This window comes from Microcaecilia unicolor, chromosome 8 (genome assembly GCF_901765095.1).
Source record: "Microcaecilia unicolor chromosome 8, aMicUni1.1, whole genome shotgun sequence".
Classification (NCBI taxonomy): domain Eukaryota; kingdom Metazoa; phylum Chordata; class Amphibia; order Gymnophiona; family Siphonopidae; genus Microcaecilia; species Microcaecilia unicolor.
The window spans coordinates 161,918,630-161,943,725 of record NC_044038.1 but is presented as its reverse complement, the minus strand read 5'-3'; the positions used below and the strand labels follow the sequence as shown (position 1 = coordinate 161,943,725).

Here is a 25,096-nt window from a genome sequence, read left to right as displayed (position 1 = left end):
ATCTACCTCAGCATCTTCACCGGCATAATAGCGACACACCTCCCACTGCCAATGTCAGCTCTGCAGGCTTCCCTCTGCTGCATTCTGCCCTCACTGATGTCACTTCCTGTTTCCTGGATGTGGCAGAGGGAAGCCTGTGAGGCCGGCGCAGGCAACGAAGGTGTGTTGCTGCTGGGCCAGTGAAGATGCTGAGGTACACTGTGGAGACTGCTGGGCCATGGGCGAGGGGGGGGGAGGGGGCTAATGCTGGATCTGGTGTTGGAGAAGAGGGAGAGATATGCAGGACAAAGTAGGGGGGGGGGGGAGTTTTTGAAGTCCCACCCATCCTAACTGTAGACCCACCCAAAATGATAGGGCTGGCACGCCACTGATAAGAACTACTAATGTGCTGACTAATATCATTATTATTTTCCACCCTCTCACCCCCAAAAAGCGGCCCAATTTCAACACACTTCAGTAAAGTATCTTTCTCCAAACACAGGCATGAAATCAGTTGCACTTATCTTAACCCAGGGCTATTGTAAAGGCAGGACAAGCAGCAAAGCAGAGGGCATCCCACTGCCCTTTTTGGTCAGTCTGTGAGGACACAAACCTAAATGGGTAGGGTGTGCCAATAACAACCTTTGCTAAAGACACCAATTTGTTCAACAACTGCCCTACTTATGCACCTTTTCAGAATGCCTGACTCCTTACTTGTATTCATCCAATTTGAAGTGATTATTTGTAAGGAATGTTCCTTTGAACTTATGTGTAGAGGTGAATATGTCCTCTTTTCATTGTACTTCAAGACCAGAGGTTTTTATGTGATATTTGAAGAAGTATATGATAATCTATTTTAAAAAACGTCCCCCCGAAGTACTGATTGCTCTGCAAGCTACTGCCATCTAGTGGTAAGACACAAGACTGTAAATCAAATCAGTAACTAGCAATGGATGAGAAGCATTAATGGAAAAAACCCAGCTCATGGAGATGAATCTGCAAATGGGCAAATCTGGGTCCTTGGACGCAGATCCGCCATCCAGCCCTGGTTTTGAATTTTTGGATTTGCATTCCTGCCAACAACTCTTAAGACTTTTTGGGCAAAGTAATGCTCAAGTGTGCAAAAGCTCATTAGTCCTGAAATTCAACCAGCAGGGCACACCACTAGCTGTACCTTAGCACAAGACTAGCAGACAGCTCCCCGACAACCCCAGCTGGAGATGAGGGGCGGGTGTGCATGCTTGGTCAAACGTTAAAGGGAAATACTGTCTAAACATGAATCTAGCGTTTGCAAATATACAACATCCTCAGATCTGCTTACTGTAACATCCCTGCAACACTGCGCATCAATTTTATAGAGCTGCAATAAGATATTCCATTTTTATTACTTTTTTCACACAGAGATCCAGAAGAATGAAAAGAATACAGAAGATGAGCATCTCTAAGTGCTTCACACATTCTATCACCATTCAGAAATTACTGCCGTGATTTTTGGAATAGTCCGGTTCTTGAGGTAGGCCAGAGACTAAAGTGGGTAACCCCCCCCCCCCCCCCCACACACACACACACCTCAGTCCCTGAAATTAAAAGGGCAGAGAAAACAGAGCCAGGGAGACGTGCCGTGTGTGGCTGGCGTCTAACTCAGCCTTCTGGTACAAGAGGCCCTGTGCCACTGAGAATGCACCAGCACAATCTTTCTGAGAAAGCCACTCTGAGCTGGCAGGGTGGCATTCCAGCACTGCTGCAGACAGACATCTGGAATTGCGGGGTGGCGTCCTATTATCAGTAGCTGTAAAACTAGCAATCTCAAATGCATTTTCTTTCTGATCAGCTATGTCTCTTAGGATCTGCATTTTTTTCTCTTTCTGGACAGAGAACTTTTCCCATGTTTCATTTTATGCCTCACTCTGCAGTCCTCACTTTACGCTGAAGGCACCCTGCTTTCTTCCAGTCACTGGCCCATTTTATCCTCCCACTTCCCTGCCTCAGAGTTTTAATCACCCTTTTAAATTTTGCAGTAGTGAAGACTCTTTGCTTCTGTTATTGTGGGAGGTCTTGGATCCTTCCAGTCACAAGCACAGCGGCAGCCGCTCTTTACGCTCTTGAGCTGTTTACTGTGCTATATGCACCAACAAGACGTTCTCCCCTCGTATAAACACCTGCTTCAGGTGCCTTGTGAACACCTGCTGATAATCTGTTCTGGGTTTCTTATCTTTTCCTCCAGGGCCGGAGCTGCTTTCACTGGGCCTCAGCTCTGGACCTGCTGTAACTCTGGGTTTAGTTCCCTCGTGTTCAAGGTGTGGCATCTTGCTTTCTCTGCCCGATTGTTTCTGTGTTTTGTCCTCACTTGTGGTCCTCTCACAGTGGGGCTCTGTTTGAGGTACAGGAAGTTTCACTTCTTTCTCTGCTGCTGGCTGTGGCAAGGATGCCTGGGATTCATCTCCTGCATCTGGACAGGATTCCTGAACTCTGAGACGATCGAAGAGCTACAGAAATAGAAACGAAAGAAAGGACCTGTAACTTTCATACACCTTCTCCTCCTTTCTCAGCCCGGGAAAATGGAAACCTGCCAGTCATGGCCCAAGTTAGGCGAAGGCTGGAGATATCACATGTAAAAAACTGTAGACCTGGTATTGTACTTCGAAGGGCGTTAAAAGAATGAAATTAACCTCCTGAACAACTGAGGATGGAAAGGTTTGTCACTCAGCGTTAAATAATGTGAAAGATTCATGCATTAGAGATCTTTACAGTAGTTGCTTTAAGTAAATAGAAATATTTGTGAATTAGTCATGCTAATGATGATATTGGGTTAGAGTTGAAATAAAACTTTATTAACCACCTTCTACAGGATTCATGTAGCCCATCTTGAATCCCACTGTGAAAAAATACCCAGAGTATAATTATCTTAAGAAAACAGCACAGTTGTGTTCTGTACCAGTCTCCCTCCAGACACAGTGCGACCTCTCAGACCTCATCCACGGTACCACTTTCGATCTCCCCTGCTCCATTTGAATCCCAAAAGCTGCCTTGGCAGGGGGGGTGGGGGAGCAAGAAGTTGGGGCTATATACTACAATACCTAAATATTCGGTCAGTGCAGTTTAAACAAAACATAACACAGAATATAAAATCAGACCACTGTACAGCCATATTACAGAAATATGAGGACTACGCAGTTTGGTGTGTATGATTAATCTGCTCTGGATGAAACTTGCTGCCATGTTTCAGTATGCACTAAAAAAAAAAAAAAAGGTTCTACCTGCACAACCCTAATATAACCTAAATATCTATCCCTTGTGAGTGGAGAGAAAGGACCTGTAACTGCTGGAACAGAGGAAGAAGACTGGATGTGGCAGAATCTCCCGAGAACTGTAATTATCTACTTCCTCTCCCCCCTCCCACCCCCCCCCCCCCAAAAAAAAAATCCAAAGTATGAAGGGCAGCAGCAGTATCTCAGGTAGTCAGCAGAGGTCCCTGTGTCTCCATGCACACTCAAGAGACCTCAGGACTCTGCCTGGGATTCCAGTTTAACAGGAGGAAGAGGCAGGGAATGTGAATATTAACTGCCTCACAGGCCCCATGCCAACTGCCACTGCTCCCCAGAGGTCACAGTGGAGATCCAGAGAGGAGGAACAGCTATCTCTCTGACCACCTCCACAGATAATATGACCCCACTTAGGGTCCTAACCCACAGCTTGAAAACCACTGGTCTGATGCTGTAACAAAAATGTAGGCCTACAAAGCCAGGCTGATAGCTAGGATGGGAAGAGATCAGACCTAGTCCCCGCTATTGAATTATCTTCTCTTTAATGCAGACAAGCAGACCTCTAAATAAGCTTTCTGTCTGCTGTACAGGATTACCTGAGGCCACCTCTAATAGGAGGTTTGTTTTTCTGAACACCACAGCCAGCGTGTTGTGTCTGCATTTGATTGTTGAACTGAAGTTCAAGAAAAGTACATTTCACTGGAGGGCCTAGGAGAAATATTTCATCCTCCTCCCCACCAGAGGTTAGGGTGGTGGACTTTGGTCCTGGGGAACTGAGTTCGATTCCCACTTCAGGCACAGGCAGCTCCTTGTGACTCTGGGCAAGTTGCTTAACCCTCCATTGCCCCAGGTACAACTAAGTACCTGTATACAATATGTAAGCCGCATTGAGCCTGCCATGAGTGGGAAAGCCTACTGTATCTGTTTCATGTAACAAGAGGACTCAGAACTCTGTTACTTTACCATGAAACAACACAATCAGCACTGCTCCAATGGAACAAATGTTTTAGATCAGGCAGGGTGCTTTGCATATCCTGCACCCAAGCAGGCCCCACATTCTTTGTACGCCTACAAATCTGGGACAGTACCCTTAAATGTTTATAGCTGAAGATGGTGCAGGTTCCATGGAGACAGCCGGCAGGTGTCACCATAAACAAATATCCAAGCACCTTCTCTGTTCCTCTTAGATGTTTGTGAGCCAATCCAAAGCAGAGCAGCCCAAGCTGAAAATAAACCCTGAACCTCCTGCTTAGCAGCACACAGGATAAATTAGTTAGATCTAGAGAATGACACGGGGACAAAGTTTGTCCCCCGTCGGTTCTGTCTCCATCCCCGCCCTGTCCCCATGGGCTCTGTCCTCATCTGCACTTCTGCAGAAGCCTCGAACAATTATGATTTTATATTTAAATCTTTTTATTAAAGTATAAAAGGGAACAATAGGCTGTGCAACTGTTGTGTATAGATTACAAATAGAAAACAATAATAACAGTAAGCAGCTATAATAACCCTCCTCACCACCACCTTCTACCCTTCCAACCCCAACAATAGCTGATTTCTACTATCTCAAGGAATCCTAATCCACCCTGTTAAAATGTCAAGAGGTACAAAATACAACCCGTTCTGTATGCCCTACAGGGGAGAAATATGCCCTATGAAGAACTTTCATGATTTTTAAATCTGTGGATGAATAAGAATTCATCAACAATCTCAGGATTCAGTCTAGCTCTCCTGTCTTCCACAGTCCTTCCTGCCATAGAAGATGGCTTCTTAGCAGGATGTATAGGATCCCCCATGCAAAGTTTGCTAGTTGTGGCCAGCATGTTTGCTTGTTTTTTTGAAAAATCAAAATATCGTTGTCTGCATCACTCAAACCTAAATAACCATCCAGTTCATTAACAGGCTTCAAAGTAGAAAATGACATGGAGACAAAGTTTGTCCCCATCCCCATGGGATCTGTCGTTCTCTAGTCAGATCCCAAATCCCTACCCTAAACAAATGCCAGAAACGGCTCTGCAATGTGCTTACCCTGGTAAGAGTCAGCTGCCGCTCATGGAAGAAGGCTTTGCCCAAGATAGGCTTCCTGTACGTCTCATCCACATCTGTCAGGGCCTAGATGGAAAACAAGAGGAGAACCTTTAGCATCACCTCAATGTGCTCTGACCTCTGTCCCTAACTATATCCCAAGGTTACAGCAGGAGTCCTAGGTCTCAGCCTTGCCACACGCACTGTCGCCTCCCTTTCTCTCTAGGCCTCAGCTTATACAGATGCAGCAACTCAGGATACATGAAGTTGTCCTGAGCTGCAGGGCCATTTCAGCTAAAGGAAACATCACATACAGTAGCTGTCTAGGGTGTGCTGTCTTCCTACTTGTATGGAAGGCTGTGCATAAACATTAATTCTTTCTCTTACACTATTAAGAGAATATCAAAATGATAAATCAGAGTACTTCTCCCTTCTCCAAATAAGAAAGCGGTCTGAGAAATGTTCAGAAAGTGATTGCTACTTTTCCCAGGCCCCAATGAAATGCTGCCATGTATTCAGTGCCCCCAGCAACCTTGTCACAGCCTCAGCACAGGAAGTGTTAAAAAAAACTGCTCTATAATTTACCATGTTCCAGAACTTGTCGAAGGCCACCAAGAACCCCGCACAGACGCCACGCAGTCCCTTGAAGGTGCGGATGTGCACATTGATCTTGATCCGGTCTCGGACACAGCGGTACAACTCTCCCAACGGGCTGCTCTTATGCACTAGACACAAAAATGAAACACCAATGAGGTAAGCTGTGGTAGCCACACAGGAATGCAGGACACTGTCTGTGCTGAAACCAACCTGGCACACATCAGAACAAGCACAGACCTGAGGCAGGAGGGAGTTGTTAACATCTAAAGCAAACCACAGAACCAGCACCCTGTGTGAAGCTGCTATTGAGTGTCCTAATCTACAGTCCTTAGGGAACTTTCGCCATTAATCCTAGCTAGACCCAGCTGACACTGGATAACTTCATGCAAGAACTACAGAAAAATGAGGACCACCTGTAAGTGCTTCTGGGGGAAAACAGTTAAGAACACCAATGGGGTTAATGGACTGTGGAAACACTATAGCAGTTTGTCAATCCTTCCTGATTGCTCTAAGACATTTTGGAAGGGGACTAATTGCTATAATCCATAGTTAACATGCAGGGAAAGTCCCTGGAGGTACAAGGGGGAAGGTTGGGCCTACTGAAACTGTGGTGGTCGTATGATACCCTGGTTCAACATAAGATGATGATATATCAGAAAATGTAGGGCCTGGATAAGCACACCTTTGCATTTTACTTTTTTTTAACTTCCCCAAGTCTTCTTGGAATAGTCTAATGGTTTAGTGCAGTGGGCTGAGCATCTGGGCAACTGTGTTTGATTCCTACTGCAGCTCCATGTGACACTGGGCAAGTCACTTAATCTTCCATTTGCCCAGGTACAAAAACTTAAGATTGTGAGCCCACTGGGGACAGAGAAAGTTACTGCTTTGGTTGCAACACGGAAAGGCAGTATATCAAATCAATGATGGAAGTGGTATTGGAAGTACTATGAGTCCCTAAAGAAGCTATATTATCTTTCTCCTGAGCATTTTATATTGTGTGTGGAGGTGGAGGTGGTGGTGGTGTGTGTGTGTGTGTGGGGGGGGGGGGGGGGGGTGTTGGTAGCTGAGAGTGATTTAAGATCTGTCTCTGTGGACAATTCTGATGCAATGGGGGTTCTTGTAAGCTTTCAGCCAGCCAGAACATCTAAAGCTATACTATTGGCAAATGCTCTCAAGGTCTGGCCTTTGACTAGACTTTAGCTCACGGGGTTTTTTTTGTAAATATTGTTAGATTGACCCAAAGCAGCTTCCGATATTTCTAGCTAACAAGTGTGCATGTTGATGCTATGGTTGTTACTGAGGTGCACTGGAGCAACTGTATCTTGAGTTAAGGACGTATGCTTGCTAACATACTATGTCCTCCATTAAAGCTTGGCAGTGCTTCCCCCCCCCCCCCTTCCTCCTTTTCCCTTGCTAATATTTAGAGATTTGCTCCCTGTGATTTAAAGTGTCTCTTTTTGGGTCCCCCCATATTGAAAACTATTGAGCAACAGAACTTCAGCAAGCACTATGAAGTATCATATTGACTGTTTCGCCCTTTTCATTATGTTAAGTTGGCATTATGCATCCTTCTGAAGGCGCAATCCATGAAAAATCATGTTACACCTATAGACAGAAACTAGACTGAGTCAGCTCCAGGCTGAAGGTCCTTCAGACCTCTCATGTTATAGGCTCCTAACAATGTCTATGATTTGTCGTACGAGACTTGCAGCAACTTTACCATGGAGATTGTCAGTGTGAGCTTAACAAATAAACTATGATAACTTTTTATTAAACTAACACAATGCATAGGAGACCAGCTTTAGCAAGCTGTGCTCCTTCAGTAGGTAAGTACAGAATAACAGAAGTATGCTAGGGAGCAGGATTGGTAGGCAGGAAGGGCCTTGAAGCCCACCTTCAGGCTCTTCTTCCTGTGGCATGGGAGGTCCAGGAGGCTAGTTGCTCTGGTTGCCTCCCTCTAACACTGGCCCTGGCTAGGAATGATGCTGCCCCAACCAGCAGACAGATTGGGATGGGGATGCAGTGCTACCTAATAAAAGGAGTCAGGCAAAAGGTAGTCACAAATGTATCAAATTGATCCAATGTCACCTACATCTTATTTGTTTCTTTCTGAGACTGGGATGCAAGAAAGCCACTCAGGACCGCCTGCTTTAACGTGTCAAGCAAGGTGCTCATTGTACCCAGAGAAAGGGATAGCCTTCAGGGGAAATATTTTAAGTTAAAGCAGGAAAAAAAACTCGGGCCGTGACCTCCACAACTGCCTCTGCTACTTCTGCTACCGTGGCATGACAGGATGAAAAAAAGCAGCACTGTGACTGGAGAAAGACAAATAAAGAGCTCCTGTTTAATGGCTCCAGCAGTTGTGCAGGGTCAATTCCCCAGCCCACCTTGTACGGAGGAGGACTTGGGACTGGAGGAGGAATTTGAACCAGTATCCTGCTCTCTAGGAGAGGGGTTAGAGAACCTGCCACTCACGAGGCATTCGAGTGAGCACGTTCTTGGGGCGCCTCTTCTTCCGGACCCCCCTGGGGGCTCCCTCTTCCTCCCCTTCCTTGGTCACGATGAGCCGCTTCAGCCTCTCGATCCTGGCAGGGTCCGGGGGTGGGGGTCCTCGCTGCTTGCGCTGCTTGGGGACCCCCCGGGATCGAGATCGGGACCCCCCGCGTTGCATAAAGCTCTCATATTCGGCCAAGTTATTGAAGCAACGCACATTGGGGAAAGGGATCGGGGTGCAGGGAGAGTACAGAGCCAGAAGGGGGTCGAAGAACTCCGAGCTGACGTCCAGGCGCCCATCGGCGACTGCAGTATCGGAACGATCTCTCCTTGTATCCGGCTGCTGCCTCTCCTCCTCCTCCATGTTTGAAAGACCCGCAGCCTGGGGCCGATGGGAAAGAGCGAGCGCCTGCAGAACTACCTCCGGCCGCCGGGCGGGAGCAGAGAGCTGCAGCCGCTCTGCTGCTCCCAAGGAGGTTTGGCTGAGGCATGACGTAAAACGTTGAAGCCACTTAGGTCAGTGACAGTCGTTTCCCTTTCTTCGCGCAGCCGTCGTTCTGCGTGCGTACACGCAAAGCAAACAAATCTGTGAGCTGCTGCTTCCATGTTGTCGTTATTTATTGTTGGTAGCATTTTTATTTAATCTCACTTATGTTTTCAGGCATTCCAATTTGTGCAGCCTACGGCTGTACACCGAGGAAGTATAATAACGCAATAACTTTTCATAGACAGAATACTTATTTTTATAAATCGTATTCAGTGTGTCATTTGGAGGGGCTGGTTATTATAGGGACACCCTAGAATGTTATAGTAGTGCAGAATTTTTTTTTCTCTTGGTAAAGGGCCACTGAAACAGACATTATGTTATGAGAATCAGGTGCTCAACATTCACAGTTTCTATTTATCTATTTACTTATTTACAGTGCATATTTTCTAGCGAAAAAGGTGCCTGTACTCAAATGGCAGGCCACCCTTCAGAGGTGGGAGTGATCACTGAGGGACCCGACCCACCCTACAATAGCCAGGACCCCTGCAACCAGTCACAAAATCGATGACAAGGTAGAATTGGTGTGTTGAGCATGAGTAGGGTTACCATATGGCTCCAGAAAAAGGAGGACGGATTGAGCCATCCGTCCTCCTTTTTCTGGAGCCATATGGTAACCCTAAGCATGAGCTCTTTCATTAACACTTGGAGACCTCCATGGGTCAATTTTAGCAGACAATGGAAAAGCTGCTGGTACTCAGTACCCCCTCAAAAAAAAAAAAAAAAGCCCTGCTTATTTATGACATTTATAACCCACGTTAAACATGAATTAAGTTGAAACCTGGGAGCACTTAAAATCTTTAATCTTTTTTTTTTCTCCTGTGCCTAGATCAAAAGAGAAAGATGGTTTGCGGAAACTTGCTCCTTTTGTTTTTGTGGAATGCAGTGGTATATTATAAAAATGCACTTATTATTACTACTATTTAAAACAAAGATATTAAATAATGAGGGCAGCATTATCTTCATGCAGAAATCCAGAATCAGTCTAAATGTGCCAACATTTTCCAGTTCAGAGATATCTATTTCTTCTTTGTCAGTTTTCAACAGCATTTTCTCAGTTATTACCCAAATGCAAACACAATTATGTTAATAAGTTTTGGATATTATTGAATTCTATTATTTCTGTCTCACTGTATTTCCAGTTTTGGCACAGTATATGTCATTACAAGGACAAAATATAAGAAAACCGCCTTAGAGGCTTGTAGCTCAGTTATGTTTAAACAAATGAGAGATCTGCATGAAAGAAAATATTTTTATTATTTTGACTTATGAAGATTCCATGTGCCCCAATGACCAGAGAGTTATTTTACTTCCAATCACCAGACACCAGACTTCCCAAGGCAAATTACAACAGTTAAGATGAAGCCATCAGTAAACAGGATATCCTCACTGAAATTTGGTCACTTCGATTACTGGAAAAGTAATGGAAGCGATGCTGAAGGAAAGGATAGTGAATTTCCTGGAAGCCAATAAGTTGCAAGATCCGAGACAACTTGGTTTTACCAAAGGGAAATCGTGCCAAACGAATCTCATTGAGTTCTTTGATTGGGTGACAGGAGAATTGAATCAGGGACGAGCTATGGACGTAATCTACTTAGATTTCAGCAAAACTTTTGACACGGTTCCCCACAGGAGGCTCTTAAGTAAACTGGACAGGCTGAAGATAGGACCCAAAGTGGTGAACTGGATTAGGAACTGGTTGACGGACAGTCGCCAGAGGGTGGTGGTGAATGAATTCACTCGGAGAAGGGAAAGGTGAGCAGTGGAGTGCCTCAGGGATCGGTGCTGGGGCCGATTCTGTTCAATATATTTGTGAGTGACATTGCCGAAGAGATATAAGGTAAAGTTTGCCTATTTGCGGATGATACTAAGATCTGTAACAGAGTGGACACCCGGGAGGGAGTGGAAAACATGAAGAAGGATCTGAGGAAGCTAGAAGAATGGTCTAAGGTTTGGCAATTAAAATTCAATGCGAAGAAATGCAAAGTGATGCACTTAGGGAATAGAAATCCACGGGAGACGTATGTGTTAGGCGGGGAGAGTCTGATAGGTACGGACGGGGAGAGGGATCTTGGGGTGATAGTATCTGAAGATTTGAAGGCGACGAAACAGTGGGACAAGGCGGTGACCATAGCTAGAAGGTTGTTAGGCTGTATAGAGAGAGGTGTGACCAGCAGAAGAAAGGGGGTGTTGATGCCCCTGTATAAGTCGTTGGTGAGGCCCCACCTGGAGTATTGTGTTCAGTTCTGGAGGCCATATCTTGCTAAGGATGTAAAAAGAATTGAAGCGGTGCAAAGAAAAGCTACGAGAATGGTATGGGATTTGCGTTACAAGACGTATGAGAGACTTGCTGAACTAAACATGTATACTCTGGAGGAAAGGAGAAACAGGGGTGATATGATACAGACGTTCAAATATTTGAAAGGTATTAATCCGCAAAAGAAACCTTTTCCGGAGAGGCGAAGGCGGTAGAACGAGAGGACATGAAATGAGATTGAAGGGGGGCAGACTCAAGAAAAATGTCAGGAAGTATTTTTTCACAGAGAGAGTAGTGGATGCTTGGAATGCCCTCCCACGGGAGGTGGTGGAAATGAAAACGATAACGGAATTCAAATATGCGTGGGATACGCATAAAGGAATCCTGTGCAGAAGGAATGGATCCTCAGGAGCTTAGTCGAGATCGGGTGGCAGAGCCGGTGGTGGGAGGCAGGGATAGTGCTGGGCAGACTTATATGGTCTGTGCCCTGAAGAGCACAGGTACAAATCAAAGTAGGGTATACACAAAAAGTAGCACATATGAGTTATCTTGTTGGGCAGACTGGATGGACCGTGCAGGTCTTTTTCTGCCGTCATCTACTATGTTACTATATTACTGTATTGTAATAGAACAGTGTAGAAAAAAGAGCACAAAATACAGCCTTAGTGCTATTTCCACCCGTTACAATAATTTTTAAGCTGTTTTAGTGATATTCAGTTTTGATTTCATGATATTTATATCTACGTATGGGAAGCTTTAAAATAAATTAAAAAGCTGTCAAAAGTTTTATATAATATTTTGTCCTCCACCTTTTAAGGCACTGCCTATCCAACTGGAACAGCTTTTGACTTTTTACAAATGGACCATACGTAGGCAGTCCCTTATTTCTAATAATCTTTTACTATTGTTTTGAATAGCGTAGTTTTGGGTCAACCACTGTAGTGGCCATCTCCGCCTACTACTACTACTTGACATTTCTATAGCGCTACTGGCTTCCAACACATATAATGGGCTAGACAGCCTCGTACCGTCTCCTGTTCTCAATCTCACCTCCTTGGTTGTTCCTTACCTGGAGCTCTGCCCCCTGCCTGCAGTACCACCTCCAGCATTAATCCTCCATGCTTATATGCCTGCCTCACGGACATGGACTTCTCCAGAGCACCGCCTCCTTCCAGTGCGGTTTGGCATTATTTGTCTTTTCTCCTGACTGCGTTCAGTGTCTGAACTCGTACAAGGTATTTAAGGGTAGTACCCAACCTGATCAATCTTGAGATGACCCGGTTCTGTGTTTTTTTGACAAGTATACCCTACTGTGTAAACTCGCCGTTGGGTCCAATCATTAAGCAAGACTAAATGGTGGCCTAAGGCAACAAAGAACAACTGCAGCTAAAGCAAAATAGGACCTGTAAGCCACACACTCAAAGAATCATCAACACATTTTAGCCAGTATTTTATAGGATATTTATGTGATTATTGAGTTTAATTATCAGAGTGTGTGGGGGTGAGGCAGTAAGGCTGAAGGTTTATGTAGGGCACTCACTATTCTTACACCAGCTCTGCTTTCCTGGGTCTCAAATTTTGTAGTAGGCATAAAGAAACAGAAGACCTTCAACAGGCCAATGGTTCTCAAACTCAGGGTTGGGACTGATTTCCTTACATCTTTGAATAGAAAGATTGAATGATGTTGAGATAAAAGGACAATTCTATAAACCAAGCACTTAAATGCACAGAACACTGACATTTCTAGGTGCATTTATACGGATATATGGTAATAATCTCCATAAATACAAGTATCTGGCAAAATCCCAAAACAGTAAAATAGATTCTATGCTACTTATCCTAGAAATAAGCAATGGATTTCCGCAACTCTATCTTAAGAATGGCTTATGGACTTTTCTTTTAGGAAGTTTTCCAAACCATTATTATATCCTGTTAAGCTAACTGCTTTTACCACATTCTCTGGCAACAAATTCCAGAATGTCATTACACCTTGAGTGAAGAAATATTTTCTCTGATTTGTTTTAAATTTACTACTTAATAGCTTCATTGCGTGCCCCCTAGTCCTAGTATTTTTGGAAGGAGTAAACAAGCAATTCACATCCACTCATTCCATTCCACTCATTATTTTATAGACCTCTATCATATCTCAGCTTCAAGCTGAAGAGCCCTAGCCGCTTTAGCCTTTCCTCATAGGGAAGTCGTCCCATCCCCTTTAACATTTTCATCGTCCTTCTCTGTACCTTTTCTAATTCCACAATATCCTTTTTGAGATGTGGTAAATATGCAATGCTTTAAATAATTACCTTTCTGTAAATAGTTGAGATCTGCTTAAGTTGAAACCTGAGCAGTAGCTTGAATGCAAATGAACCACATGATGGTTGTAAAGCAGATACTGAGCAGCATGGTTGAATGATCTGTGTGGTCCTGTGGCTACGACCCCTGTATTGGAAACCAGACACAGGGCCTGTTCTGAGGCACAGTTTTGGACTCAATATACATCTGTTAGTGAAATTACAGACATGAATCTTGGCAAGTGCTGGTTGGAGTTTAAAGAAACAGGGGTGATTTACTCCAAAGCAGCCAATGGCTTTGCTAACATTTTCAAGTCTCCACTTACCATGTGAGCAATGGCTACGATCTTCACTGTTTATTTGATGGAATGGGGGTGGGGGCAACCACTTAAAGTGTGAATTTATGTACAATGTGGACTGGGTAATTTACTGTAGGATATGTTTCAAGACTTTATGTCAGGTTTCATTCAAGATAGGTAGGTGGTAGCAACAGGAACCAACAGTTCAAGAAGGTTTTACAACTGTTTTATGTTTATTTGATAAAGTAAGTTGTTTTTGGTGATATACAGTGAATTTTGTATTTATAGTATTGTACCATTCTTATCATTGTTGAATTATATAGCCCAGTTTTATATCAATGAATACTCATTGAGACTTACATGCACTGCCTGTACTATATGCAAATCTCTGTCATGAATATTCATTGTGGATATCCTGAAAACCTGACTGGCTGGAGTGCCTCCAGGGCCAGGTTTGGGACCCACTGCCTTAGACTGCAAGTCCGCTGGGGACAGAAAAATACCAAGTGTACCTAAATGTGCACTTTCAATAGCTTTTGGGCTTGCAGACAGTATATAAGAAATTAAATAAGGAAAATAGCTTCACTGAACCTCTGATCTTCTTTCAACCTACGTAACTCAGAACTGTCCTGAAGTACCTTCCAGATCACGGAAATACAAAGCTGTTCTGGTTTTCTTTTTGCATACAGCTCAGTTGTGAGAGCAAGAACTCCTCTATCTCATGCTCCGTGGATGTCCCTGTCCCATCATTTGGAGGTCACTTTTAGATCTGTGGTCATATAGAAAGTCTGCTTTTGTGGGTCTACAAACAAATCCTGAGCTTAAGGGAATGGTGCTGCTCCTTCTCGTAAACTCTCACCCTGTAAAGAACCCTGGCTCTGCTCTTCTATTAAGCGACAATTTCACTCCATGAAATTCTAGCGATCCCCTTTGACATTTCTACCACTATCCCTCCAGGACATCCACTCCATTGCCAGGCTCTAAACTGAGATGGGACCATAGCAGTGTGCAAGATGGAAAAATGCAAAAAATTTATTAGCATTTTGTGAAGAACATAAACAGTAAAATATATATATATATTTGGTAAATACACTTAAATCATACCAAGAGGCATGTTGGAGGGTGTAAATATCTGGAATGTGATCAAACTCAGAATGCTTTCCCTCTTCCGTACAGGAACCTATCCCCCCAAATCACAGTCTCTTCTGCTCCCTCTTGTCCCAGAGATGACTTTCTCACTGTTTCTCCTACCATCTTATAAACTGTCCTATTGGTCCTCTCTGTTTCTCTTGTCCTTCGGGTTTTGTGGTTGGATATCCACTCTTCCTAGGTATTGCACAACACTGCTGACCTTCCGAGCACTAATCCCAGGTACATCAGTTGTCATCAGCAAGGATTTCTGGATGCTCCTTCCAGAACTGCTGTCCAATGATATCACAGTGCAGCAACGTGACTTCGCTCCGTGTCCGCTTCACTTCCTTATCCTCTGATCCTTCTGACAAATTTATTTGTTTTGTTGCAATTTCATTCACCTAAGACATGAGTTGTCAGGTTAGTATGTGGACTGTGAATTCTCCAGATGATACGGACACAGGAGACTGAGTAAAGGGTAAGGATAGCAACTGCAAATCATCTCATACCACATCACGTACACTGAGAACTGCTGAGATATACCACAACCATACAGGAGCAATTCAGTAACTGGATGCCTCAAGGTAGGTGCGCAAATACTGAGTGCCAATTTCACAACAGCTTCTGTGCAATAAGATGCTGTTACAGAATACCAGTGAAAGTTACCACCGACACACCTAAAGTTAGGTGCAAACAGTTTTGCCAGATCAATGGCAGACGTACATGTTCATGCCTAAAAGTTTCCTGAACTGCATGTAAGGTTATGGGGTCGATATTCAAAGTGATTAACTGGCCATAAACAGCTCCTAGCCGGTTAAATCGCTTGTTCGGGATTAACCACTCATTTCTGGTGGCACTTAAGCTGAAAATGACCAGTTAGCGCCTAAAGCAAAACTGGCTATTTTGGGAGCATTCTGAAGGCAGAGTCAGCACTTGGCTGGTTATGTGCCAATATTCAGCATTTAACCGGCCAAGATCACCAAATAGGACCGCATAAGTCAGTTCTATCCTTAAACACTGACCCATAGCCGCTTAAGTGTTGAATGTCGCACTTAACCGGCTATAGTTTAGCCGGCTTCGGAAACCCGGAAATTCACTGCCGGAGCCTAAACATGGCCCAGCAATGAATTTCTGGAAATAACGTTGGTGGCGGTCAGCAAAACTCTGAGTGCCGCTGGCTATCAATCCCACCCATGCTACTCCCATGTGCCACCCATGTGTATGCCCACTTGTTATGCGCTATTTTATAGAATGGTCTGTAGTGTGCATATGCACATAAGTGCCAATTATCTCAGTACTTAAATGCATGTGTGTGTGCGTACGCCTTGAGTAGTAGTAGTAGTATAGAATTACCCTTCACAGCATTAAAAAAAAATGCAATCTGCCGTACAGCCACTAGATGACACTGCAGTTAATTCCTTTTTGTTCAGTTCCTGTTCTCGCTGATCCACCATAGAGATGCTTGTCACTTGCTGCATCAAACTGTAGCAAGTGGAAAAGCTCTTTATACTAAATAAAGCCCTGTTTCAGCTTCCTCCTATATCTTCTTACTGAATACGTTGTCACAAGTTCACTCTGCATCAATATTGCTGCAAGTAAATGCAATTCCACTAGCTGTTTAATCTGCCACAGCCATGGAATCTAGCTTCGATGCACCAAATCCACACTCCTGTCACACTGGTGTACTGTGTTACTCACGTAAGTCTGAACCACGCACAGACTGGGTTTTGTGGAATGTTTCACAGGGTAGCGTACCGCAAACCACCTCTAAGACAGATTTCACAGAAAACAGGAGTCTCCACTTAAACATTTTTACCTAAGCTGCCTTTACCTTCTGCCATACCAGGACGGTTCCCTTCCGGTACATTAACGGTTCATTATTGTAATTAATATTGAATTCAGAAAACAAAATCTCATTCTTGTCCGCTGACAGAGTTCCCTAGAAAGAGGAAAACAACTGTGAAAACATCTTTCCCTTTGGCACCATACCACAAGCTTCTGCTTTTAGCCACCGAATGCAGCAGTACAGGTTTCAGATTTTGTAAATAAAAATATGATTTTACAGCTAGAGGTTAAGTAACAACTCTATGGTCCAGATTCTATATATGATGACTGAAGTTGCATGCGCAAATTTAGCAGTAAGGCCAAATTGCATACGAAATGTAATCCATTAACAACCCAATTGGTGCTGATAATTGGCCAATAACAAGCAGCTATCAGCACTAATTAGAATTTACATGCGCAACTTCCTAAGCATAGTCTGTAAAGTAGTGCACGTAAATTCTAATGCACAGATCTCAAAAGGGGCTTTACCATGGGTGGGTTGTGGGTGTTGTCGATGTGGAACGTCTGTTTACGCTTTCCAAAAATACTAGGACAAGGGGGCATGCGATGAAGCTGCAGTGTGGTAAATTTAAAACGAATCGGAGGAAATTTTTCTTCACTCAACGCATAGTTAAACTCTGGAATTCGCTGCTGGAAAAAGGTGGTTAAGGCGGTTAACTTAGCGGACTTCAAAAAAAGGGTTGGACGGCTTCCTGGAGGAAAAAGCCACAGAATGTTATTGAATGGACGAGGGAATACAGTATTTCTAGGATGGGCGGGACAAATTGCTTGTTCTTTTGGCCACTAGTCCAAAACTGGATTCCTTATGCAGAACTCTGCAAACTCAGAAACCCGAGTCTCCAGATACACAGCATTCTCTCTGCTATCGAAAAAGCACACCCCCCTTACCCGGAGACGTTCTTGTGCCTGCACTTTCGTGAGACCTCCTTGAAGAGCCAGTGCCCAGAAAACAGTGTTGTAAAGGTTATTGATGTGGCCTGGAAAGGGAGAAAGTAGCAGTTTAGCCTCTGATCTGTCCCTGAAACACTACAACAAAGTTGAAAGAAGGTGGCTGGCATGTTACTCTCATATGAATGTGAAAAAGAGAAAAACTGTATGTTTCATGTCACCATGGAGGCATAGGCCCTAAGAGTTGCACAGTATCAAATAAGATTTCAGTTTTATTTTATAGATCACAAAAATCCAGGTTGCTCACTGCAGTATACCATGGAATAAACCTATAACAAATTTAAAATTAACCAAAAAAGAAACAAAAATGTTAAAACACATAAAACAGGAAAATTTAAAATGAATAAAAACAGACATAAAATCATATAAAATTATTCACAGCAAATAAATTTGCCACATCATCAAGGTAATGGCAATATCTTCAGATGACACTAAAAATTAACTAAGGCTAACTCATAGAATTCTTGCATTCTTTTCAATAAAAAGCATTGTATATACATTTTTTTCATTAGTCCAGGTAATAGCACCTGCCAGAACAACCTTATTTTCTTTAACAAAAAATAAACAAGTTAAATAAACAAAAGAACTAATTGTCCTCTCTATAAAATTTTGCAATTCTAGGTGTTTATTTCTTATCATCTCTTACAGGTTCCACTTCCTTTGCAGGCAAGAACATGTCAGCTATTTTGTAGCTTAGGGGTCCTTTTACTAATCTGTGCTAACAAAAGGGCTTAGCACACTCTCCTGCATGCTAAGCCCATTTCTAACACATGCAGTTTCTTGAGTATATAGCCATATGCTAATTTTTGCATTAGTGTGTGGCCATTTAAAATAATCAATGTGCTACCGACTTACCGACCCTGTCATGCCCCCTTGAAACATGCAGTTAGAGCACGCAGATGGCAAAACTAACACAGGATACTTTAGGGCATCCTGCGTTAGGCCATTAACGCTGCTTAGTAAAAGGGCTCCTAAGTAACAACATGTAACCAAAGGTTACCTAGGAAAAACCACCTGCTGTCACCTCACTACTCACAAGCTCTGTTCTGGATAACAAGTGTCTGCCAGCACTAATGCAATGCCCTGAAAGCACGTTCTGATTATTTAGAAGCAGGACTCTGTTTAATTAAGTGAAGGCAAATAAAAGACAATTAAGGGAAATCAAAGAACAGTAGACTTAGGCCAGCACCACCTTTGCTTCTATGAGTTAGCAGCCCAGCAAACTGAAACTAACCATGCTTCACTGCTTAGATTTCTCTAAAGAGAAGCTAACAAATACCAGATGAACACCAAGGAGAAAAATGAGAGAGTGACCATGAGCAGAAGAGCAGTAGAAAGGCTGGTTAAAGCCATGAAGCTGAAATAATATGAACAGGCTCTCCTGGGATGCTTACAGTCTGCCTGTCTCCAGCTGAGGTAATCCCTTAAATTCTGGTTGCTTGGATATAATATCACCCTTCCATCAAATCCTGGTGGATAGAGAAGTGGTTGGTCGCTGAAGTAATCCTTCCAGTAGAAGACATAGCTGGTGGCAAACTGGGACACCACATGAGTCATGAACTTACTTCCCCAGAGAGAAAGAGAGATCACATTACTAACATATTTCAACACCAGCAACAACTGCCCCTTGTTACACTGTGCTGAGCTTCAGTGGCATGCATACACAGTACTATTCATTTTACCCTTCACATATCGCCTCTGAACTTCTATTTCGCACAGGATGATTCTTCCTGTGGGTATACATGAAACATCACAAACAGTAACCGAGCATGCAACTTTTTTTTGAAATGCAATGGCCGTTCCCCAGACATATAATGAGGCCCTTGTGTCCCTAGGAATCAGAGATCAGTATTTATATATTTGCTCTTTTCTTCCTTTAATAAGCCACCACCACCCCCAGGCCTTACTCCCTACAAACCAATCAGTGACTCCCCCAGCCCTTACTCCCTGCACCACCCCTCCAGCCCCTATTATTCCATGAAAGCCAGTAAGTGACCCCTCCTCCAACCCTTTCTTCCCACAAACCAGTCAATAACTCCCCCAGCCCTTACTCCCTCCAAGCCAGTCAGCCTTCTTTCTTCCCCTAGCTAACTCTCAGAGCTACTCACCCTGCTTCTACCTGTGGCTGCTGAAGCAAGGACTTCCTCCTCCCTGAACTGCACAGCTCTGAGTTTTTTGCATTAGATGGCTCAGACAAACAATCAAATTGGTCTCGGGTTCTCAAGTTTTGCAAGACCAGAGCAAGAGTTCCTGTACCATGCGGCTCAAACTCAACAGAACTGCACAGTACAGGGAGGAAAAAGTGGCTGCAAGACTTTTTTAAAAGGGCCCTAAAAATCCCAGATACCAAAAGTAAACTTCTGGTCACCATGGCAACCTGGAGCCTGGGATCTGTCACAATAGTAGATAAAGACAGGCATAAAAATTAACCTTATTTATTCACTCCCTCTTGTATGTGTACTGCATTTTATTTATCTCCTTATGTGATGTGCCTGATATATCAAGTGCATGAATGTAGGGTGATCTATCTTTGCATGAATGTAGGGTGATCTATCTTTGCCTAACACCAAGAGACTAATCAAGCCATAACTGGAGGTATTATATTTTATTGGAAATCCCATGATAAAAATACCCAATGAAATATGACTTTAAAGAGCAAATTTATACATGTTCTAGCTGTGTAAGGATGGCATGCAGTTGATGAAACCACGACACAACCTCTAAATAATTAGACAATGCTTACGAGATTGTAAACAGGTGAAAATTTATTTCACTTCGTAACACACTTCCCCTCTTACCTGGCTCTCCTCTTAAACCAATTTGATTTCTTGTTAAAAACAAAGCTGTATTCATCGCTCTGTCCATAAGCAATAGTAATATCTTCCAATTCCAGCATCACAGACTGTGCACATCTGTTCATCAACTGCAAAGCCCGATCATCGTTTGGTTTTGTAAAGTAATGCTGTTCTGCAAACCTATCGGGTAAAATTATTTACCTTTCAAATACAAATCAGCAAAATAATCTAGGAAGCAATATACACAAAGAGTGATTCACTGTATCCATGCTGTGATGCTTAGACTAAAACAAATAAAAAGCTGCCAAGATACCTTGTTCCAGGTGCAAGATTTTTGGCACTTCAAAGACAAATATGCATGAGATAAATCTGCATATATGTTGGATGCCTGCTGCATTCAAATCTATTTCATACATATTTGCTATAGTAATCCGTAGCCCAATTATTATAGGATTGAATTGCACTGGCTCCCAATAAAAGCTGGAATTACCTTCAAATACTGTGTATCCATCTTTCAATTATTATACAGTATTGACCTTAACTATATGCAATCTCTTGTTGAACTTCCCCAACACATGTCCATGGGGCTTGAGACTACTTAATACTCTACTTCCCAAGTTGCAAGAAAATTGTCTACAAATCAGTTCTTGTGGTGGGATTTACATTTCAGTGTACAAAATGGGGGAACTCCTTGCTGAAATCACAGAAGTCAGCACAATTACATGAAGTTCCGTAAACTTTTTAAAACATTCCACTTTACAAAATTCCTATTACTGGAAAATGAAGTCCCGGTCTAGTCAATTGATGGTCAATTTGTACATTATTGAATTTTGGGTTCCTTGGTTATTGTGTTCCGAGTTTTCTTTAGGGTTACCATATGGCTCCAGATTGAGCCAGGCCAGGTTTTACTTCCATTAAAAGCAATGGAAGTAAAACCCGGACTAACTCCATTTGTCTTCCTTTATGGGAAATAAATAAATAGTTTGGTGAGAACGAAGGGCTCATGATAGCCTACTGACAGTAAAAGCAGGTAGCACTGAAACTCACAGGAAAACACTTTGAGGGATCTTTTACAAAGGCATGCTATTGTTTTTAATGCACGCTAATGATTAGCGAGCACTAAATGCTAGAGACACCCAAAGGACTATATAGGCATTTCTAGCATTTAGCACATGCTTATTTTTAGCACACGCTAAAAATGCTAGCGCACCTTTGTAAAAGGGTCCCTTTGGTTTTTAATCGCTTGCATCTGAGCAGATGTTGCTTTAGTTTGCAGACTCCACAAACCACAAGTGCATGCAGCTTGATATACACAAAGACAATTAATGCCCAGGACAGTAGATTCACTGCACATTAGAAATAAAACAAAATAAAACATGGAAAAGAAAATAAGATGATACCTTTTTTTAATGGACATAATACATTTCTTGATTAGCTTTCAAAGGTTGCCCTTCTTCGTCAGATCGTAAATAAGCAAATGTTGGTAGGTGACAGTATAAGTGAAACATCAAAGCATTTCAGTGACAGTCTAACAGGATGAGGGTGGATAGGTAAGAGACAGGAAGAGTAGGGTGGATAAGGGGCAGGGAGATATGCATGGAGATAGGAGGATGACAAAGCAGTACAATTTTATGGTTTATAATGGGCTAGAAAACTCAGATCTTTGTTAAGGCCTGTCTGGTGGGTGTCAAAATATTTAATCATTCTGACTTCAAAGGTCTTCCATTCCTGTATTGTTTTAAAGTTCCCTTTCAGGATTCTTACCATGAAATCACTGGTACAGTGTTCTGGTTTTGTAAAGTGCAACCCGTGACATCCTGATTGGTACTAGCATTTTTCATATGTTGTCTATGTAAATTAAATCTCTTCTTTAGCATCTGACTTGTTATTCCAATGTAGACTCCAACTAAGGCTGCTACATTGTAGAAACAAGAGCTTCACACCTTCCCTCAGGAGTTTTCCCGGCACGTGAAGTACAAGTACACTAATAGTGTAACACTATCTATCACTAAAGTCCGGGTCAGGTGGCACGCGTTACTACACAGCATGCTGGGACTGGTAGTCCCGCGAACCATGTGACTGTCAGGCTCACACCCCGCGCGGCTCTTACTTGTGGAAGTTGCGGCCGTCCAGGCGCACCACGATCCAGCAGTTCTGCAGACAGGTGTCGTCTGCCTCGAACTGTCTCACATACTCGAACTTGCTCTTCGCCATGGCTCTGCCTGCATTTCCGGAAACCCTGCCAACCCACCGGCGGACCAAAATCGTTTTCTGCAGCAGGCCGCAGCCACACAACATCAGCACAGCGGAAACGGAATAACGTATTCTTCAAGGAGTTCCTCTCTAGCCCCCGTGTGGAACTCTATGCTCTGGTGTAGCTCTATGGCTCGCCTACACCACGCCCATTGGCGTCATAATCCCCGGACTGGTGAAAAAAAATCCTTTTTTTTCTTTTTTTAATTTCATCTTTATTGAGGTTATTTATTCTTTGCTGTAATATTTTACCTAGCAATACGAGCTCCCTTTTGTAATAGTGTAATATACCGTGTCGGTTAACTGAGCTGATAATTTCATAGAATAAGGTTTGGGGGTTTGTCTCCGTTTTCTTTTTAGATTACTCTTGGTGATACTTATTTTACAGTTTTGTGAATAGTATTATGATTTGCAATTATGTTTTGGGGGGGGGGGGTTCCTCCGTGTTCTCTCAAATTCGATTAAAATTAAGAATGTGCACAGAAAAATGTTTCATTTTATTTTGCATTGTTTGCCCTTTTCTGCTTTATTCATTTTACTTTTCTTTTTTTTAATCATCTTTATTGAGGTTATTTAACAATGCAACAGTACAAAAATCATATAGGGGCTCCTTTACTAAGGTGCATAGGCACCTACGCTCATCCAGTGCTTGTCAAATTGGCACTATTGCCTGTCTACCATATGCTCTGGGTGGTAATTCCATTTTTGGTGTGCGCCCAAAACACGCAGCGGTAATTGGCAGATTAAAAAAAAAATAAAAACAAAAACGTTGAATATGGCAGATGCAAAAATCTGATACTTTCCAGTTGATTCAGCATTTTTTTTAAAGGTTGTTAATAAAACCATAAATACTTAGGGGCTCTTTTGCTAAAGCTTATAGTGTGCTAACAAACATAAGTGTGTGCTAAGTGCCATGTTGACCATAGGTATAAAATGGGTGCACATCATTTAGCGTGCGCTAAGCTTTAGAAAAAGGAACCCTAAGTGGTTTGTCAGGTCTTTAATTAGGTGAAGAAGAAAATAACATCTTGCCAACCATTAAGCACTGGGCTGGATTTGTTATCGTTTGGAGTGATGTGGCAGCCAAGTACACAGAAAATGTTTGTGGATGGAAGAAGAATGGATTCAATTAAATATTAACATATCCAAGAAGCTAATTTCCCACAGTCAGTGAACAGAATGAAACCAAAAAGAGATTGGATAGTTCAGCAAGGCCTCAATCCAAAACACCTCAAAATCAATTTAGAAGCACTTGCAGGAAAGAAAGATGAAGGTTTTGGAACCGCCTTCACAGTCCCCCAGACGTGAATATTATTGAAAATCTGTAGGGAGATCTCAAATATGTAGTGCATGCAAGGAAACAAGAATATTTCTGAGCTTGATGAGTTCTGCAATAAAGAGTGGGGAAAAATTCCAAAAGCAAGAACAGAACAACTCTTTGCTGGTTACAGGAAACGTTTGGAAGCTGCTATCTCTGATTTAGAGTTCAATCTCTATTGAACAAACAAGTTATCCACAACATACAGAAACTGAGGGGGGTCTTTTACTAAGCCGCACTAGCCTTTTTAGTGTTCGCTAATGATTAGCACGTGCTAAATGCTAGAGACACCTATAGGAAATTTACTGCATGCTTATTTTTAGCACGGATTAGTACAACCCCCCCCCCCCCACACACACACACACATGCTGACTCAGAACTGTTATTTCTGATTTACAAACAAAAGTGTTACAATACTGACTGAAAGGGTGTTCGGAGTTTTGTAGTCTTTTATTTTGGATCTGTAAAAAGCTGCAGAGATAGTAATTATGCATTAAAAAGTGCATAGGTTGAGCTTTGCACCATGTAGAAATTCTTTCAACTTCTGTTGGGCAGACTGGATGGACCGTGCAGGTCTTTTACTGCCGTCATCTACTATGTTACTATGTTATGTTCACTTATTAGGGCTATGCATTCTTTAGTGGATATTCAGTTTATTAGTGCATCTTAGCAAATATAGGGGCCTTTTAGTAAAGGGCGGTAGGGTTACCGCTGGCTTGGTGCACGGCAAACTGGTCTTACCATTGGGCTCACTGAAGAGCCCAGTGGTAGTTCCAGGTGTCCCGTAGGCGGTAAGGGCTCTGGTAGTAAATGGCCACGTGGCAATTTTTTAAAATTACTGTACAGCCATTTACTGGCCCTTTAAAAAAAAGGCCATTTTACCAGTGGCAGTAACAGATGGCCTCAGCACATAGCAGTTCTATACACCAACGCCACCGTAGGCCACTTTTTACCGCCATTTGGTAGAAGGGCCCCATAGTGGCTCTTTTACTAAAATGCACTGAAATCCGGACTTACCGTGTTCTAATGCAAGAATTTCTGGTGCACTAAGCCAAGATTTA

General features: G+C 42.9%; 2 protein-coding genes across 4 annotated transcripts; both read right to left on the bottom strand.

Moving 5' to 3' along the window:
* Positions 1-1,340: 1,340 nt before the first annotated feature.
* Positions 1,341-8,736, bottom strand: LSM11 (LSM11, U7 small nuclear RNA associated). Its single transcript, XM_030211653.1, has 4 exons — positions 8,337-8,736; positions 5,850-5,989; positions 5,268-5,351; positions 1,341-2,465 (listed from the first exon to the last, which is right to left on the bottom strand). Exons 1-4 carry the CDS (start codon positions 8,716-8,718, stop codon positions 2,091-2,093), a joined length of 981 nt encoding a protein of 326 aa, XP_030067513.1. The 5' UTR covers positions 8,719-8,736; the 3' UTR covers positions 1,341-2,090.
* Positions 8,737-14,284: 5,548 nt separating this feature from the next.
* THG1L (tRNA-histidine guanylyltransferase 1 like) lies at positions 14,285-22,836 on the bottom strand. Of its 3 annotated transcripts, XM_030212460.1 has the most exons (6): positions 22,575-22,836; positions 20,468-20,644; positions 19,064-19,233; positions 17,610-17,698; positions 16,708-16,815; positions 14,285-15,277 (listed from the first exon to the last, which is right to left on the bottom strand). In XM_030212460.1, exons 1-6 carry the CDS (start codon positions 22,760-22,762, stop codon positions 15,122-15,124), a joined length of 888 nt encoding a protein of 295 aa, XP_030068320.1. In that variant the 5' UTR covers positions 22,763-22,836; the 3' UTR covers positions 14,285-15,121. The 3 variants fall into 3 exon arrangements, with proteins under 3 accessions (XP_030068320.1, XP_030068321.1, XP_030068322.1); XM_030212461.1 differs by lacking the exon at positions 22,575-22,836 and having other exon boundaries at positions 19,064-19,229; positions 20,468-20,556; XM_030212462.1 differs by lacking the exon at positions 22,575-22,836 and having other exon boundaries at positions 19,064-19,138; positions 20,468-20,534.
* Between the last annotated feature and the right edge of the window lie 2,260 nt (positions 22,837-25,096).

Excerpts from the sequence above, each read along its gene's own strand:
- LSM11 (XM_030211653.1), bottom strand. The coding sequence starts at position 8,718 with ATGGAGGAGGAGGAGAGGCAGCAGCCGGATACAAGGAGAGATCGTTCC. Across the intron at positions 5,352-5,849 it reads TCGACAAGTTCTGGAACATG|GCCCTGACAGATGTGGATGA; the intron begins GTAAATTATAGA and ends TTTTCCATCTAG. Across the intron at positions 2,466-5,267 it reads GGCAGCTGACTCTTACCAGG|CTCTTCGATCGTCTCAGAGT; the intron begins GTAAGCACATTG and ends CTATTTCTGTAG.
- THG1L (XM_030212460.1), bottom strand. The coding sequence starts at position 22,762 with ATGTTGTGTGGCTGCGGCCTGCTGCAGAAAACGATTTTGGTCCGCCGG. Across the intron at positions 20,645-22,574 it reads GACGGCCGCAACTTCCACAA|GTTTGCAGAACAGCATTACT; the intron begins GTAAGAGCCGCG and ends TTTACCCGATAG. Across the intron at positions 17,699-19,063 it reads CAGCTGGAGACAGGCAGACT|GCCACATCAATAACCTTTAC; the intron begins GTAAGCATCCCA and ends CTCCCTTTCCAG.